Below are 20,115 nucleotides of genomic sequence, written 5' to 3'. Positions count from 1 at the left end.
TATACAGGTTTTTGTTTTTAAATGCAATTGAATATGTTCAACTTTGGAGTTGATAACAATGTTCAGAAATAGTAAAATTAATTTATGCCTTACAGTATTACAAAATAGAAAGGTTTTTGTAACAACTAGCATAATTTACAGTCTACAATGTATTGTGAAATGTTGCAGGATATCCGAATCCTCTTCCCTGCTAGGAGAAACGCTGGCAAGTCCGTCCGAGCCAGAGATGAAACTCAACAAGTGTTGGGATAGCAGTCGTCGCCTGCAGGTGATGTGTCTACTTTAAAGTGCTAACGAATCATAGACTATGAGAATAAACACTTGTACTCGTTAATTTGTTTGTTTTGATCTTGTATTAATCATTGAAAATCATTACAGATGTTAGGCCACACAACATAGAACTGTTTGGTTTCTGTATAATTGAATGAAACATAGACATTGCATATGAAGCAATATGAATTGTGAGAACTGTATTGTAATATTATATTTTGAGGTTGGGTGGTAGAGAGGGCTAAAACAGCCCTAACTCAGTTTCAAATAAATAAAGACTTTTTCATTGTATATATATGCAATTGCGATAAATTTCAACTGGTTTATTGTGTTTAGCCAACAAAAACCGTATTATAACTGCACTTTACAACGCACTGGATTTTCAATCCTGTTACACATTTTAAACTGTTATTGTAAAACAACAAGGAGTGACAGTAAACTCTCACTAGCATAGCTGGATAGCCACTGAATGGAAAAGGATCTGACAAAAAAATGGCCATGATAGTTCTGCCCCTAGCAGCTACTGAGCGAAACGTATTCTACTTTCTGAATACCCCTTGAATATAATCTTAGAGGTACCCGAAAAGGTATGGTGGGTGTTTCTGCCACATCCAAGGATCAGTGCAATTCTTCTTCCTCTGTAGTATTCCATCAATCTGTATACTTCTGTTGGTGGTAAAATTATAGATAGATTCGGGAATGAGGCAAAGTCCACCTCTATTCCCCCTTGATGGGTATCAATGTCTACTTCCACTGCCACCAAACCTCACGTTATTAGTTTTTTAGTGTTAAGGGCCATTTTTTTGTGTGCAACTATTTAAACTATATCAAGACAAGCAAATTGGTATATAACAAATAATAAGGAAACTAAAAACAATCATATTTATTTTTGAAAACCCTCGCAATAGGTAAGGGCTCAAAATTTAAATTTACGCTCCTCCACTAAAAATTTAATAAACTTTATAAAATTACTTACAAAATCCTGTAACATTACCTATAACTTTTTCCACAGACTAGATATTTCTATAGAAGTACCTTTAGTCTGTGCTATTACCAACATAAAAAAATATTTCTGTTTGGATTTCTAGAATTTTGTGTAGACCTTTTGTTACAAAAAGGTGTAAATACTTTTGTATATTTTTTATATTTCAATTCAAACTATTAAGCAACAAAAATTATTTTCAGTCATCTAGGCTATTCTCTGCTTAATTTGACATGAAATATTGTATACAAAAGTTACAGAACCCCAATGTGTCATGTCTCCATGTGTTATTCTATTCACATGGATTAGCTTCTAAATTAACCTTGTGGTCTGATTAAACTCATGACTGGTATAAAATAAAGTGTTACTCTATGAAATAATACCATGTAGGATCCAGCTTTGTTATACTTATTCAACTGTTTTAGGTGGATGTGCTGGCTGGGCTGTTTGGCATCAGTGCATGGTTGTCCATCAATGCCATGTTCACTCAGCTGCCGATCCTAGTCCAGACTGCCCCGGAGGGCTGGAACCTCCCATCTTACCTTTCCATTCTGATCCAAGCTGGAAATTTTGGTGCTATATTGTACACTTTTTCCGAGAAGTACTTTCCCAGGCTCGTCGCTGAAACCAAACTCATCTACTTCATGCTTCTTCTCGGATCCTTATCGCTCATATTGATGGCCTTCTATTACAACTACACCCTGGTGGTGTTTGGTCAATTGCATAGCATCATTCTGTTCATCCTGACCTTCTGCATAGCTCTTGTTGGCTGCACCAGTTCTGTGTTGTTCATCCCCTTCATGAATCACTATCCTGAGGTCTATCTGATCTCGTACATGGTGGGAGAAGGTCTCAGTGGGTTTGTGCCCAGTATAATCTCTCTCATACAAGGTGTCGGGGGCAACCCATCTTGTGTCAATGAAACCACTTCGGCCGGTGAAATCATCATGGTTCCCCATACATCCCCCCACTATTTTCTACGACTGTATTTTTCTCTTTAATATTCTCTATCATGGTTGTCAGTGCGATATCATTTTTCTTACTCAACAATCTCCCCTCATGTAAGAGTCAAAAAGTAAGAAAACCTCCAAACAGAATTAATTCTGCCCCCGTGCCTGAATCTCCTACACTCAATTTGTATTCAGAACCAGATGTCTTAGTAACTAGCAAAGAAAACAGAACATCAATTAGCCCTTACGTTTTCCTTATCATGATTACTGTGTTGTCTCTGTTCGCTAATGGTGCACTACCTAGTATTCAGTCCTACTCGTGTTTACCGTATGGTAATGTAGCGTACCATTTTGCTGTCAACCTTGGAAGCATGGCTAACCCAGTTGCCTGCTTCTTGGCATACTTTGTACCACAACCATCTCCAAAATGGATTTTCTCCCTATTTTTCATCTCCGGTTTAGCCACATGTTACATTTTTACAACTGCATTTCTCAGTCCACATCCTCCATTACAGGACTCACTCCTAGGGATTGTCACCATTGTAAGTATCGTAGCTCCTGTATCTCTACATAATATAGAATATGTACTTATATTACTAATTAATAGGGTAGTGGTATTGTTTAATTTTAGTTTGTAGTGGTTTCTAGACAAGAATGGTACCTTGCATAGAGAAGCCATACAATATATTATATACTTGGTACAGTAATATAAAAGTATTACTTGGATAAGTACTATGATACGTTTTTCCTCTCATTTTTGAATACCCTTATTCTCCCTAATATAAACCCTTATTAAATTTATAATTTAGGTATTTTCCGACTAAACAATTATTTTAAAAATAAATTTACTTCCTTAAGGGGGCAGTAGATTCTAAATTTTCTGTCAAATACAATTTCAAATGAAAGATATTTTTACAAACGGTTCAAAACAAATCGAAGTAAATTCAAGAAATTTTGAATCCTTTTGTATACAAATTTTGATGATGGACTAAGTCATGGATACAATCTTTAGGATGTAATATTTATTTATAAATGGTCTAAAACTAAATATCAGAGTATATAAAAAGAGACATAATTGCAACTGAACAAAAAATCAACAATGATTAATCAATTAATCAACAGTAAAATGAGCTATACGTGTAGCCAAAATAATTTAATGTATATAAAATAATTAATACCACATAACAGTTATAAACCTTCTCCCATTTTTTTTGCAAGCCATAAAATATAACTAGAAAGTTATTGGCTATTCCAAATTTAGCCAACTAAATAAAGATTTTCCAATAGTCCCTTGTATCTTGTTAGTATTGCAGCATTATTGGGAGTATACTTCTTGCCATAAACTAAATAACTGTCTTACAATCCATTATTGTCAATTAAAATATACTGTACTTATCTATGATTCTGTTACAAACCTCTGCATTATTAGAAATATATTGGCTTCCTTGGAAATTATACTTTACCTGTGTATTGGTACCTCCTCGCTATGTTAACAACTCTATTTCATTAGTATGAAGGTAGTAAGTACTGGTTTCACCAGCTACAACATCTTGTAAGCCTCAATCAAGGTGTGACCACATCCTGTCAGTCTCAAGGTCTTTAGAATATGTGTGAGTCAGTTTATTTCCGATATTCTAAGGTTTTGAGATATGGTTTCTGCAAATCATAAATATTTCTGATCTTCACATGAGGTTGTGAGATAGTCTGTCAATGAAGCAGATCCTAATCCCATCTTAAACTTTGCAGTTAATCTTTGCAATAGAGTGCAATCCCAATCTTGATGTGAGGTTTGTGCGATAGAAATGTTGAAGATGCAAGGAGGTGGTGCCTTTAGGTTGACAAGATATGTTGGCCATCGTTTTATGTTATAAAATGTATAACAACAAAAAATAATGTCAAAAAATGATCATACCCGACAAGAGCTGGAAGTTCAGACTGGAGAAAATAAACTCAGTCCTGAATGAGAGGCTGACTTGGAACCCACATATTTAGTATACAATATCTAAAGCGACAAAGGCTCTTGGGGCCTGCAAAAGACTCTTTGGATTGAAACCCAAATACTGGATTTATGAAACCATTATAAAACCAATGCTCACATATGCAGCCTTAGTGAGGTGGCTGAATATATCTTCTCAGCCCCAAGGACATCAGAGAACAGGAGCACTCAAATTTGATCAGCTTCTTTAAAAGTCTCAGATTCTGAGGGCAAAAACATAGTAAGGGAGGCGAAAAGGTCCTTTTAGGACTAAGTGTGGATACAACCATCTCTTACCCTACAATAATTACAAAAAAAAACCAAAAATTTCTCAAACCTCTATAAAACTTTTTTAATGCGTTTATATGACTCTTCCAGAATAATTGTAAGTCAATGGTCAGCCAATCTATCTACTTTTTCAATCATTAAACATTTGCAGAAACTATTTCCACATAGAATCATGATAGTGTGTCATATTCAAAGTCACTTGCACCTTGTAGGTTGATATCATGAATTTAGTTTCGCCACTTGGAATACAGAATTTGTATAACTTCACCGAACATGACCCCTAGAGACCAAAACCACCTCCCGTTCAAAATGTTGTGTATATATGCTATATTACATGGCTTGTAAATCTATGTGTCCCAAAAAACCTAAAACAAGTTAAAATGTTGCACAAAAATTGATCTTATCAGTGTCTGGCAAAGTTCATGGCCAGCTTGGTACACAATTTCATTTCATTATGCGGCTGTTTAAACTTAGAAAAGATTCACAACTACGTTTTTTTTTTGTTCTCTTAGGACAAGAAGCTTATAAATTGCACTTAGTCCTGTAAGAACCTTTGCGCTGCTTCCGGAGTGAGGATATGTAGGATGGGTAAGGTTAGGGAGTAGGGGCCGCCTCCTATCGAGATCCATGAGGAAGAATTAGGGCACTACATCTCAAAGTCATCCCGGAAGAAGGGGAGGCCAGCTCTGAACCAGCCTCTCCAGTCAAAATAGGCAGGCGGTGGCACACCCTTGTTGAGGTTAACAAGAGCCTCTGAGGTAAGGGAACAAACCCCACCAACTCCAACAGTCATCTTCCACAGTAGACTAGACCTATCGAATTGCCCATGAACCCCAGAATCTCAACATTTGCGGTTAGCGATGTGCCGCTACTGGACATCCATAAGGTTGCCTAGATTGAAGTGGCACATCGGCTTTTGCTGTGCCCAGTGGTGGGTTCAACTGGTAGGTACAAACCAGCCAGAAGTGATCCCTGCTGGGTTGATCCTCACAACTACGTTATTTATGAGCCTAGGCAAAACCCAAAATGTGTTCTGGAATGCGTATAAGGTTTACAAAAATCTTTTTTAAGAATCATTATTTTGGAATCTCAAACAGATTTTGAGGCATTGATTACACATTAATCCTATAAGAACTTTTCTATCACCCAGAATTGCGATAGGAATGCTGAAACAAGTTGAAACTTGGTAAAAAAATTGACCCTTTAAATATCTTCACTATGTTCAGTGACCACCTTAGTATAACAGCATTTCCCACATTTGCCATGATTATGATTACAAAAGGTATAACACAATGTTTTGAGGATTGGAATCTATCCTCTTTACCAGGTGAAGGAGGTATTAGTACATACAAAAAAAATAAAGAATAGAAAGAAGAAAAGAAGGGAAAGAAAAGGGTTCAAACATACCCAAAAGCTGCTTGGAGTCTAGTCCAGGCATTGTTACTGCAGAGAATGCAAGTCCCTAGAACACGTTGCGAGTATGAGAAACACAATCGCACATCACACAGGCATGGATGTAAGTGGGATACTGTACTCTTAGTACAAGTGGGATCTTGTACTTGCAACATGTGCTCAGGACTATTATACCATTTAAAAATGTATGCCTATGACGTATCTGTTATTTAATAGGAAATTGTGTGAAAAGCCAAACTGCTAGTATAATATAAGAATTTAAAGGTTTTAGGTGTTTTAGAACAACATGTTTTATGTAAATAATCTAAGGTTATTTAAAGTTTCACTCAGCACCAAATTTCCAGTAAAAAGGTTATTTCATGCCCACCTTAGATTTTGTTGTTTATTGGTAAAATTACATGGTTTTACTTTAGAAATTTAATTTTAGCATCCTTGTCCATTATTATTATTCTCCATTATAGTTGTCTTAAATTAATTTTGTATATTTCAGATATTAAAGTATATCAAATGTATATCAAAGTAGTGGTTTAAATCATACATAAAGTTCTTTAGTTATTTTTTTAACAATATTTAAAATTTGACAACTCTTGCTTCAACACAAGTCTCCAAGATTTGTAATTAACATTAAAGCAGCCTTAATAGAATACTGTTACGATTTAATCAAGATGCTTTAAAATGCCAACTCATCACCACCAGCTTGATAAGGCACAATTACCAATGATTGTACTCTATCAGCTGTGGCTATGACGTCAGAATATTTGTGTTTTTCTAAACAATTAATCTGTCGTGTTGACAGACAAAACTTTTAAAATTATTTCATGACGCAGCAAAACAAAACTTATCAAATTATTTCATGACGCAGCAGTGGCAATATCAGTGTAACACACTATCAGGAGGGGTTATGAATACAAACACCTTAAGCAATTGATATGGAAGTCATGCAATAAAGTCATGGCCACTGATACATCAGTCAGCTTGTATCCATTAATTATCTTTGAATTCAAAGTAAAATGACAATTTTTAATCTGTAAATTCTTTTAATGAAAATAAGAAAATACTCTTACAAAACTTTACAATTTTTCTATTTGTTTATTTATGTAATTCATAAGTTACATTACATAAGTCATTTTCTTATTTTGTACAGAGTCAATTTATTATTAACACACCTTAACTGCCTCCCCTTTAGGGATCTATTCTGGAAAGAAGTGCATTCGTTATTTCTTCTTTGTAATTTTGTTGTTTTAAATTTCTTTCAGATTCTATGTTGCTTTATTCTTGAGTTTTTATTATTTTTTTTAGATAAAAGGCATTTCCCAAAAGTTGCCATAGATCAAAAGAATTTTATGATATAATTAGCTCTGAGAAAACATTGTTATGGTTTCAGGTGTTCATCTGGGTCTCAAGTTCCGGACTACTGTCTTATGTGAAGATGTGGGTTGCAACATTTTTCAGACGTGAAGGTGGCCGTGGATTACACTGGTATGGAGCCATGACACAGCTTGGTGCTGCCATTGGCTCAGCCATCATGTTCTACCTCATCAACTACCTGAACCTCTTCACTTCCTATGACCCTTGTCGGTAACAAGGGTGTGTACTACAAATGTACTGTAAATATTGAACTTTATAATCTTTCAATGTCTGGTCATTGGACAACATACAATTTAGTGCTAAAATAAGCTAAACTCAATAATCGGATCAAAGCCTTTAAAGTATAAACTTAATTGGGCTCTGGACTTTACGTGATTAAAATGAAGTGATTTAAGTCATTTTGATTAAATGTGCTGAGTTTACAGTGTTTACGTTTCTAAACTGTGAATCTTTGTACACTTGTAACTTTTACCACTTTATCCATTTATCATAACAGAGATTAAGTTTACTTACACTCTTATCTTTGACTTTATATTTGTAATTCTAGAATAGTTTTACTATAATTTAAATGATAGTAGTCCACATAAAAATGTTATATGATTGTGAAAATGAATTGGTTGAAAACAAAAATAAACTTATTTTAAATAAATCCTGATTCTATAAAAAATACTAAAAGTTCTGGTAATACCTAGAAACTTTTCAATGTATACAAAATGCATGTAGTAAAAATCAATTCGGGTATTATAAAATTTAAAAATACTAAGCAAGCTGTATTATAATTTCAATAATTGAGTGTGTTTAAATTGTTGAACTTAAACAATGTATCTCTGCCTACACTAATTTTACTCTGTAATAAATCATACATTATTTAAAGCACTTTTCTAAAAAATTAAAAATTAAGAGTCCTAATGAAGAAATTTTGTACTCACTAAAAGTTTAAAAATTAATGATTATTGCTAAAAACTATTAAAGTTTTAGTTCATTTGCACAGCTGTTTTGTGCATAAATTTGAACTAATAGTTTTAAAATGTCCAGTTGTTATTACATTTTCTGTTAGTAATTATCTTTTTAATCATCATTATGCAGTCTATTTAATATGTTCCTAAACTGAGAATCACTTCTGAACTAAGCTGGTGAAGATACCAATCAAAGAAATAGTGAAAACGGGTTTGTTGTTTATTTTTGCAGCATGTTTTTTACAAACATCTGGATATCTGAGCATTGATGTGTGATGGAATATAGTAAATGTTATTGTACCCGAAATGAATGTGTACAGTGTTGATTAGTTTGTAGATATAGATTACTGTTAATATGAATTACCTGTGAATAATATTTTACTAAATGGTGTTTATACCTCACTATAGCCTACACTATTGGTCTACTTTTTCTTCCAGAACTGTTTGTACAAATCTTGTAGTTTCGATACAACGAAAACCAGAAGATTAATTAGGTTAGTTTGGGGATATTAGTAGTTTATCTGCTTCTAAAGCTCCGAAGTTTGTAATTTACTGGTAGCACTGCAGCTGTTTCTGGTGGATAGTTTTGTTACTACTGTTAAGCATTGGACCAGTTATAGTAAGCTTAAAAATGGAGAGGAAATAGTGAATCCTCTCATTCAACTTGTTCTCTGAATAAACTGTACAGAACAAGACATTGTAACTTTGTAAATCATTACATATTTGGATTTATTGCAGCAATTGATGAAACGAATAAGTGCAATTTTGTAGTTCTATTCTTATTGGTATGTGTTATTCTATGTGACTAGGAACTCGATGACCAGGACAGTCATATGAAATTTTATGTATTTCAGTTTGATATAAATATTTTAAGTATCCAATTTTAAATGGTATTTGCTGTTGTGCCATCCTATATAGAAGGTAGTCTTATTAAATGTGAAACATAAAGATGAAAAGCTAACAGCAAATAAACAATGTTTATGTATTTCTATTATTTGCTATGTAGAATCTTGTAGTAATTGTTTTAGAGCTCTGTTTTTTTTACTTAGAAATTCAAAATAAAAAAGACTATTTAACTAGTTATTAAACACAAGTAAGTATGAAAAGCTATACAGTTATATTAAAAACTGTGTAGTCTTATTCCAGATGCAGTAATTTAACAGCATTGAATTACTAATTTGGTATTTTGGATTTTTAGTTAATTAGAATATTGAGTGCACTCAGCCCAAAAGTCCACTACTATAAATCAAAAGTATGGATACAATATCTGGTTTGAGGATATTATTACTGGAATGCAGGGAGAGAAACCAGATGATCAATATTGTAAGCTATAGTGACATGCTGTCACAGTGCCAATGGCAGTTGTGTATTAACTGATAAGATAATTGATGTAAAACATTCAAGTCATAAACTGCATGCTACAAAACCTAACATCTGGTTCTTTGATGGAAACTAGCAACATGTATTTAGTTGATCAAATTACAGTCCTTCATTGTTGTAACAATTTTATAGTTATAAAGCTATACATTTGTCCAAATCTTTAAAAAATCTTTTATTGATATATGTCTTTGTACCAAACTTACTGTGCTTTGTCAATTCGTTTGTTTAAATAGTTTTATTAGTAGAATTTCCGAATATTATACTTTTATCTAAATTAAAGTGATTTAAAATCAAAATAAATTTAACTAATCGTAATTAAGTTAAATATTGAAGAGTACAAGTACATTTTATAATTTGATATGTTTGCATATTGATTTACTTTTCAGTAAAATCAGAGAGAAATGAAATCAGACCTATTTCATTGTGTTAGTTTATGTCAATAGTCTGTCATGTACTCTTCTTATTCCAATTCATCTTATTTTGAAAAACCTTTTATTTTAGTTTGCCATACATAAAAAGAATGGATTTTAGTGCCTAGTTATACTATGCTTTGTAATGTAGGCTCACTACTAGTACCATCTATTATTTAATAGACACCAACCATTCTATTGTACAATAAACAGTTTATAATCCAAAATAAGAACTTAGTTATTAATGATAACTGTAAAGATTTGAATCATGTGTAGTGCTTTCAATATATAAATATTTCTGTATAATGTGTTCAATTAATTGTTGCACCAAGTGCTTAATGAAATTGTTATTGAAATATATTTTAGAGAAATTGTTTTCAGTTTCTTTAGAAGATCTCAATGGTTACTTTTAGTGAAGATATTGTGATGATAATTGTGCAAAACTTCACATACATGACTTAGTGTTTCTATTTGTATATAGCTATTTTGAATTTTTATTTTATGTTGAATTTTTCTTTGATATAAATAGCAGTTTTAATGTTTAGATCTAGAATTAATGAGTTAAAGCTATGTGTTTTTGGTTGTTACTTACTTGCAATTTTTAGCTAGACAGTTTTAGGTGGATAAACAATTTGATACTGATTCTCAGTTATTTCGATTTTGAAGTAAACACATGCAGTAAAAGTTTGTTCTAAGCCCAAAATTTTACATTTTTTGCATGTTCAGAAGTAATCTAAATTTTAGTAATTGATTCTGACTGGCAATCCAGATTAATTTGGGTACAAGCCAAATGTTAGATTTTTGGCTGAAAGCCTTCGCTGAGCGATGTGAAAAGTGTTTTCTATAATAGCAATAATTAATTGTCGACTATCAGAATATAACTAACATGTAAGTATTATCGCTCTTTAGCTGTGCTTGATTCTGGAGTATTTAAACTTTTCAAAGATCAAATTAAAAATTTTGTTTGGTATTTTATACCTTTAATGACTTGTATTGATGGAAAAGCTACAATTTAAAAAGCAATGACATAGCCCTACTGAATGTATCAGCTGAGGATGTGTTTAGCACATTCAACAATGTTAAGTTATTTCAATTGTTTTCAATAAATAAGTTTTGTTGTTCTGTATAAATAAAGAAAATATATTATTTGCAATGTTCAGCAGTGTGTAAGATTTGGTTGATATACAACACTAATTTTGTTTGGCTAATCCAATTTAAAATACTTTAAACTTAGAAATTATTTGTAAAATGATTATTTTTTAAATTTTGAAGTTGGTATTTATTTGAAATTATCATAGTATTTTTATAAAAATAGAAAGACATAATTATTTGCGGTGACTTAAGTTGTTTTCTCACAACAATGATAATGATTCATTTTAATCTGCCGCTGTGACCTTGGTTCCAGTAGAAGACTTGTTTTGGTTTGTCCAACAGATTTTCTGGAATTTATTTCCTCTTCCCTGTTAATTTCTTATAATCTCTAATGAAGAGAAAATATGATTTCCTTAAAGTGTGCATGATAATCTTGAACTCTCTTAGAAGTAAGAGCATACTATTAAGTTAAAAAAAATGTCAAGGTACAACAAAATGTAAAATTTTAAGTTGAGAAAAATAAATTAAAAAATACATTTTCCTAATCTTGATTAGTATAACCAGCAAATAAAAAATATTATATGCTTGGTCTTACTAGGTGTGTTATTAATATTAAAAAACTCAGGCCACAATTTTAAAAATATTAGAAAGAACTTGATAGCTGAGTGGTTATATTCTGATAGTTCTACTATCTAAAATCTACAAGTTTAAAAATGAATTGTATCAGTATAAATAAGAAATTTTAAGATTAAAAATAATTACAAAATATGTTTATTTTTAATCATTTTTGGGTAATAGTTATCCTCTATAATTAAATGTTCCTAATTGAATATGCAATAATCAGTGTACATTTAATATTATATAATTTTGATTAACAACCTTTTTCTCAGATAGCATTCTTTTACCTTTGTGAAGAACAGTTTGATTATAATAGGCTGTAGCATTAATTTATGAGTGTTGTTTTAGAAAAGGGTGAAATAAGAAAGAATTTTAACAGAAATATATAAGTGATAATTTATTCTTAAGTAGAAAAGATTGTCTGTCTTGGGTTTTTAGTTAACTATTGACATTGAACCATTATTTTGTACTCGTACTTCTTACTTACTACCTTACTCATTACCTTGCTACAAAAACCATATCTAAAAAACCCTGTTAACTTTAAGGTTATGCTATTATTGTTTTGTAGTTTAATATTGCAACTAGTAGAAAAAGTGGCACAACTCAACAATTTGTGTTTTACCATTTTCCATTTTTCAGCAATATTTTGTATAGTCTATATTGACTCTTTTACTTTGTTTATGTGTGGCATTGCTGGTTTTAGTTTTCCTATAATGGATTATTTTTACTTTTGATTAGGAAAAGTGGCGCTTTTTACATAGGTATAGTAGACTTCCGCCTATCCAGCACTTTCGAGGCTTTAAAGGTGTCAGACTAATGAAATGTCATCTGGTAGATAGAGTGTGAAATACACATGGAATAAGAATGCAGTTAGCCCATTGTATGTACTGTAAGTGCTGTGTTGTTGGGAACAGCATGGCAGCCGTACTTTAATTGAAATGTACAGTTTACTTAAACATCTGTCATCAATACTTAATGCACCATAGTGAGAAATTATTTAATTTTTTTAACAACACAAAATGCCTTCTAAATAGAGAAACAATGTCATCTAAGGGTCTGAAATAAACTAATAAAACCGTTTGCTTGGCAACGAGATAAAATTACTGTATTTGATGGTTACGATCTCATGATTATTTTAATTCAGTTTTGGAATTACAGTAAACAAACAATGAATGTTCATTATTGTTTTATAAATTTTTAAGACAAACATTTATATCTATAAATAAAATGTAAAAACTAATTTGTTTACGTTATATGATATGTTTATGTGATCATGTGGCAATAGTGGTACTCAGCTGTGTGACACTTGACCACTTCTATCTGAACTGGGTCAACTGCAGGAGCTTTCTCAATTAGATACACTGGAAACAATAAATAAATAAAAACGTCTTTATTTACAAGCGTTTCTATTTACTGTTTTTCAGGACAACACAAATCATCAGTGGCCTTAAATTAATACTAAGTAATAAATAAAAATAAAAATATGATTAACGATTCTTAACTAAATTGTAGGCTACATAAATTTAAAAGAAATTTAGTTGGTTATTTAAAATTTGTATAGCAAATCCTGTATAACATCTTATGAAGTAACAGCTTAACCCTTTGAGTGCCAAACTCTTTTGCAGGGGTGGCGCTGTTAGTGTCAAGCATCAGTGACAGGTCACCTTTCACAATGCCAAGTACTCTTTTGGTGTTTGTGTAGTATTCAGCCAAATAAATCATAACTATAAACATAACATCGTGTAATCATAACAGAGATGGTCTTTTATTATGTAAGGGGGAAGGTAGGCCACAACTTTTAATATTTATTTAAATAATAAAACATGTTAAAATAAAAAAATAAAATAATAATACAAACAAAAATTAAATTTTTAAATTATGAATAACAAATTTGTACTCTTATGATCATAATTTATTTTTATGCATATGTTTTATTGTTCCTTGTGTATATAGGAACGAACATATCAAATTTCAAAAAAGTAAGTATATGTATAACTGAGTTATGATTTTTTTAACTGAGTTTTTATTTTTTAAGATTGGTATTTGTGTAGTGTTCCACAAAATAATTCACAACTTTTTCAGAAATAAACATAATGGGATGTTTATTTTTCTTTTATTGTGTTGGGGGAAAAGGAGGGTATAACTTAAAATATTTATTTGGATGATAAAATATGTTAAAATTACTTAATTTAAATTTTAACATATTAACAACAACAAAATTACGCGTTGATAAAGAAAAATTCTAATTTTTTTATTTTGCTATCAAGTTGATGGATGCAACTTGTTCATTTTACCCTATATAAGTAGGAACAAGTATAAGTTACCATGTATCAAAAAATTAAGTATATTTATATGTATATAAGTGAGTATGATTTTTCTTATATATTAGTACCAAATATTGAAAACCTGTTTTTGCATAAAATTTGTCTCTCATATTAGGCAAATAGCTTTTACCAGCTGTAATAAAACAAATCAAGATAGATAAACTATGTTTATTTAACTTATCTATCTTATATATATAAAAATGAAACTGTTCGTGTGTAACAGCATCACTCACAAACGGCTGGACGGATTCGCCTAATTTTTTTTTAATTTGTTCGTCTTGATCTGTAGAAGGTTATAGGATACTTTTTATCCCTTTCCCGATTCAGGATTCCGCCCCACTGGTTACAGAAATACCCGTAAGAAATGCATTGCAGCAAACATATGTTATTAAGTGAAAGAGTCTTTTCAAATTTTTAATCAGCTGTTCTTTGTAAACATATATTACACTTATAGTTTTAAAGCATAGAGTAAGCTTAAGAGAAACGACAAATTTTGTTTAAACTGTTTCTGCAATCACTGTTAAACATAGACTTTACTATCCAGATAATACAATTCAAATTTGACGTAAAAATTCACCTTTAACTGCAATATTTATTTAATATAAACCATGCTCATGCTTGATAAGAAGAGCAATGCAGATATCATAATTACTATCTTACGTTGGCTACAAATATAAAGAATGTTATAAAATCAACCTTAGTTGTTTTTTTTTTTTGACAGAAGTATGGTTCTCAAAACTCCGTGTGTACATATTCTCTCGATCGAGACAACAAAGCAAGCTCAATCGTGGCATCGGAGATATAACTAATTTAATCTAAAATTTATTATAGTAAAAAAAAAATGTACTAAGTAATATAAGGACTTCGGTTCTTAAGATTTGCGTGCGAAGCCGTGGGTAACTTATTGAAATGCGCAGCGAAGCGCGCCGGGTCCGCTAGTTATGTATAAAATGAGACCAAGTACAATGCCATATCTCAACATTTAGTAACAGAATAATAAATGTTCAAAAAGCCAACCTAGTCGGCCCTCTGCACATTTCGGAAATATTAACAGGCCAATCATATCGGCTCTTGGCACTCAAAGGTTTAATTATGTTTGTTGTCAAAATTGAGTTTGTTTACTGAGCTTGATTTTATTAAATGTGAGATTGTTTCAAGCTTGAAAAAAAAGCAATGTTAGGTTTTATTATTGTTATTTTTCTGTATCTTATACTTTTAGAAGTTTTTGAGTGTTTACAGTATTAATATACACATTTGTATACAAGACTAAAACAAAAGCTATGAAAATTGGCCAATAAATAGCAAAGTTATGATAACTAACTTAAATATTCTGTAACAACTGTATGCATATTGCTAAAAATGGTATGGCACGTTTGGGTAACATCTATATAGCCTTGGAACTTTTGACAACTACTCCAAAAAATATCTGGCACTGAAAAGGTAATAGGCATTTATTTAAAACCTTAAAATTATATTGTGTCTAGAAGAAAAGGGTTATGTGATTCAAGCCACTTTTAGTGATCAGTTATTTAAAATTATGTATCATAAATGCAATCGAATATTAAAAACCGTGAAGTTGTATTTCGTTTGATGGTTTAGTTCAAGAAATATTAAGATCTTAAATTTGTTTCTCCAGTTTTTAACACACGTATTTCAAGTTGCAAACAAAACTCACATATTAGGATTTTTAATTAATCCTGTTTCGGAAATATTACAAATTTGTTTAGTTTTATTATAGAATTTGTTACATATTTAATATTAAAGTAACTGCTATGATTATTCAAAGGTATTATCTAAAATTACAAACAAAATTTACTATTCTTCAGCTTAAAGTTATTTACTATTTTATACTGAGTTTTATTTGATCCATTTGTCTATCATGATGGTGCGCATCTTTGACAAACAGACTAAAGTTTGAAAGATAAAATGTTGGTAAATTATACCTATGAAACAGAAATAGATGGGTATATTATTAGAAGCTCATAGAACTAAATGAAATAAAAATTATTAACTCATTATTTAGAGTTATTGAGAGATACAAAATTTACTATTTAAGTCCCACAGGAAATATAGGATTAATACAAAGTTGTATGTTCTTAAATATTACGACAACAATTTCCTAAACATATTTTCTTTTCTTTACGTCAAATTGGTAATAATAATGTTCATGGTCTATTTTACAAAAACCCTTACACCGATTTTTGTCATAATGGACCATTTCTGTGTTCTCTTTTTTCCAACAGGATTGCAAAATACAACTTAATATATTACAGACAAGCTTAATTTTTCATAGTGTGTGTTGGATATCCTTTTTAGTTTGAACAGAAAATAAACTTACATAAGTAATTTTCTTCTATGCGTTGGCATCAAATTTATCTCTTGATTCATACAGTATTTAAACTGTGTATGGAAGTTGAGAGAATATTTGATATGTATACAGTGAATTTCACAAATTTGTTTACTTTGAGAAACTATTAGATATAACATTTAATTTAAAGTTGATACCAGATAAAATGTGTTCATAAAATCCCAAAAGTCTTTGTTCTTTTCATGACCATTATGTTTTAATGTATTTAAAAATTATGTATTATTCCAAATAGAAAGGCAATTCCACTTAATTAATTGTAAGCTGATTGTATGAATGATCACACTATGGTTTGTAAAATTACATTGGAAAAACCTTATGTAAACCTTTAGGTTGTAATCAGTATTAAGTTTTTATCAGTTTTTTATTGCTCGTACTATTGTTGGAATAAAATAGTTTTTATAAATGTGTGTAGTTTTATTAACTCCTAAGCATAATCTATTAAATCTTCTACCATTAAACCTGGGGTGCCAGAAATGATTTGTCTAGTTGGTGATAGAAAAATATTTTTCAATTTATTAATATCAACAAACACATACAAGGCTCCACATTCAACTTAAAAATAGCTTTTGTGTGTGTGTGTGTGCGCGCGTGCGTGCGTGTGTGTGTAAAAGTTAACTCAAACCGTTGTGTTAATCTTTTCTACCAATTTTTTTATGTTTCAGGTACAAAATCAAAATAAAATCTGTTATAAGTTATAATTTTAATATGTATTTAAATATAAACAAACAGTTTCATTCCGAATTAGAAGAGAAAGAATTATCTTATACATAGCCAAGAACAAAATCCCACAAAACAACTGAAGATTTATGTTGAAATTAGTACTGTAAGAAACACATAAAACATTTTTACTATTGTCTACATTAATAAACTTTACCACACATTGGAAATTATATTAAACACTTTCACAGACTTACACATTATAGCTTAAATCGAAAAACATATTATTATTATTACTAATATTGGAGCAGTATTTTAAATTATTGTCACAATTTCATTTATAAAAGTAATTGATTTATAAGTCTTTAAAATATTAATGTATGAATGATTACTAAAGGAATCAAAATACACTAATCATAATGTACATTTGCCACCATCATACACAACTACTTACGAATATCTGGAAGGACTGTTAACCTATTAATTTCAGAGTCATACTTTTTATTACCTACTTTGTTTTACACATTTTAATCAGTAACAATTACCAAGCTAATTTGTATTCTTGACTTACTATCTAATGGAAATTAGTGGACAGTCCCATTTCTAAAAACCGCATATTTAATTTTCTTTATTTTGTTCTATATTATTGGTACATTTATTATTTGTATCTGCTCTCTAAACACTAATTAGGTACCCTTCCAATTTACGTTTTCCCCGGGTTATTTGTAACTTTACTTTCCAGTAACAAAAAGTTTATTTACTTCCCTATTGTGCACAAAAGAAAATTTTATAAATGAATATAGATTTCATTGAAGTCCCTTTGTATATGTTACCTAAGTACAAGGATATCAGATGAAGAACATGGGCCTTTTACTACAAATTCCATATTAAACAAATGACAGACTGTTGGAATAAATATTCTTATTCGGAGAAACATCACTGAATCTTAGAAGACTATTTGGAAAGACACCGTAACACAGAGACAACTGTTATCTAGAACCATCTTATACCGAAGTAATGTTACATACTACTGTGAGCTCCTAATTATAAGCCCTTTAGTGCCAGAAATCTCGCTACGAGACGATAAAAAAGAACATGCTTGAGTACCGAGAGTCTTGTTCCGAGACGAGACGGTCCTACACGAAAAGTGCCGGAGTCTCGGAACGAGACGATTTCTATTTAATTTTTACTACCTTTATAATTTATCCCATACTGACTGATATCATACCAAAGTCCAATACATCAACTGAATTAACCTTTTCAACTATTATTTCTACTTTGTACTGCTGTTAGGTGACGTAAACAACTAACTACAATACAACACTTTCTCAGTTGGATCGCGATCGCGATATCGTGTCGTAGCGAAGCTGTTATGTTATATAATAAATTGTGCGTTTTTTTATTAATTTTAAATATTTATAAGTTATATTAGATATTAAAGTTATAAATAAATTGATGATAGTCACTTAAGAAGACTTTTAGGACGAGTTTGTGCCGGTTATATTTCCGAGTGTCATGAAGACAGTGTTGTAGAGTTTGTTTGAAAGTTGCCTGAGTAAGGTTAAGTTTATGTTTTGAGTTTTGTTTTAATACGAGGGTCGTCCATAAAGTAACCGCCGTTTGGGCCTGGCGCGATAAGTAGTGGGGGTAGCGCCGCCATTCTCACACCGGTGTGCGCAGCCGTTCAGTACGCTTCTAGCTGTGCAAGGGAGAGCATCGTGCGATCGCGCGTTCTTTTGGTACAACGTAAAAACATGAGCGCCGTGATAGAAAATCCCGCCACGTGTTAAGTGCGTGGTGTAATAAGATTTCTGTGGTCGAAAAGTTACACAGCAGCTGAAATTCATCGTGAATTGAGTGCGGTGTGTGGCCCAAACATTATGAGCGAAAGTGTAGTCCGTCAATGCAATGGGGTCATACCGCTTCGCCTAGCAAGCCGAAGAAAGCTCGCCAATCTTTTTCAGCGAGAAAATTGATGGCTACAGTTTTTTGGGATGCTAAGGGCATCTTGCTCGTTGAATTTATGGAGCGTGGTACGACCATTACAGCTGCAGCTTACTGTGAAACCTTAAAACGGCTACGACGAGCGATTCAAAACAAGCGTCGTGGTCTTCTGACATCTGGTGTTGTGTTTGTCCATGACAACGCCCGCCCTCATACAGCTCAAAGAACTACAGAACTTTTGAAAAAGTTCAAATGGGACGTTTTTGACCACCCCCCCCCCTACAGCCCGGATTTGGCTCCCAGTGATTTCCATCTTTTCCCGTACATGAAGCGGTGGCTTGCATCTCAGAGGTTTGCGAGTGATGAAGAGCTTCAAAACGCTGTAACATGTTGGCTACGTTCTCAGGCGGCAGATTTTTTTAAAGACGGAATTTAAAAAACTGTTAAAAGATATGATAAGTGCTTGAATTTGTATGCTGAATATGTAGAAAAGTAGAGAAAAGCTGCAGTTTTTACATTTATATAATACAATTTTTGTATCTCAACTAGTTTATTTTTTATTTCAAAACGGAGGTTACTTTGTGGACTAAGTAATGTTATGTTACACGTGATTTTGTATTGTCTTTACAATATTGTATTGACATTTCGAAAAGATTTAAAAAAGAGCTTTTTATTGTAAAACTTATGTGAACTGTAACTATGTTTTCCAAAACTAATTTTTTTAGCAAAACAAACCTCTAGCGCTTGAAACTTTTTTATAATTGTGTTTATTGTGCAATATTATGTTATTACACATGATTTTAGGGTATTTTAATGCTATTTATCGTGAAATTATTAAAATTAAAAAAAGATTTCCTGTAGTAGTTATTTTACCTTAAACTGGATTTTTATTTTGTTTCCGTAGAAAAGACACTGTCTAAAATGATTTTTAATTTTTTAAGTTATATAAAGATCTTAATGTTCTATATTTTCTTATGAATATTTACCTTCCAAACGAATTAAAAAAGAGCTTTTAGTTATAAAAAAATTAATCGTAGGTGAATTTTTTTCTGAAACCTTGCGTTTTAGTAAAAATAATATCTAGCAATTAACTATTTTTTATGGTACAATGTTAGGTTAT

At 31.4% G+C, this 20,115-nt stretch overlaps 1 protein-coding gene across 1 annotated transcript in view; it reads left to right on the top strand.

Moving 5' to 3' along the window:
* LOC124354705 (solute carrier family 52, riboflavin transporter, member 3-A) overlaps window positions 1-11,151 on the top strand; it is a 34,888-nt gene extending 23,737 nt beyond the window's left edge. The window contains 4 exon segments of the mRNA XM_046805358.1: window positions 169-268; window positions 1,678-2,212; window positions 2,215-2,744; window positions 7,263-11,151. Of these exon segments, the coding sequence (XP_046661314.1) occupies window positions 169-268; window positions 1,678-2,212; window positions 2,215-2,744; window positions 7,263-7,460 (1,363 nt within the window). The 3' untranslated portion in view covers window positions 7,461-11,151.
* Window positions 11,152-20,115: the final 8,964 nt, after the last annotated feature.

This window comes from Homalodisca vitripennis, chromosome 2, assembly GCF_021130785.1.
Source record: "Homalodisca vitripennis isolate AUS2020 chromosome 2, UT_GWSS_2.1, whole genome shotgun sequence".
Taxonomy (NCBI): domain Eukaryota; kingdom Metazoa; phylum Arthropoda; class Insecta; order Hemiptera; family Cicadellidae; genus Homalodisca; species Homalodisca vitripennis.
The sequence above is the reverse complement of the archived record's forward strand: the minus strand, read 5'-3'. Positions and strand labels throughout refer to the sequence as shown.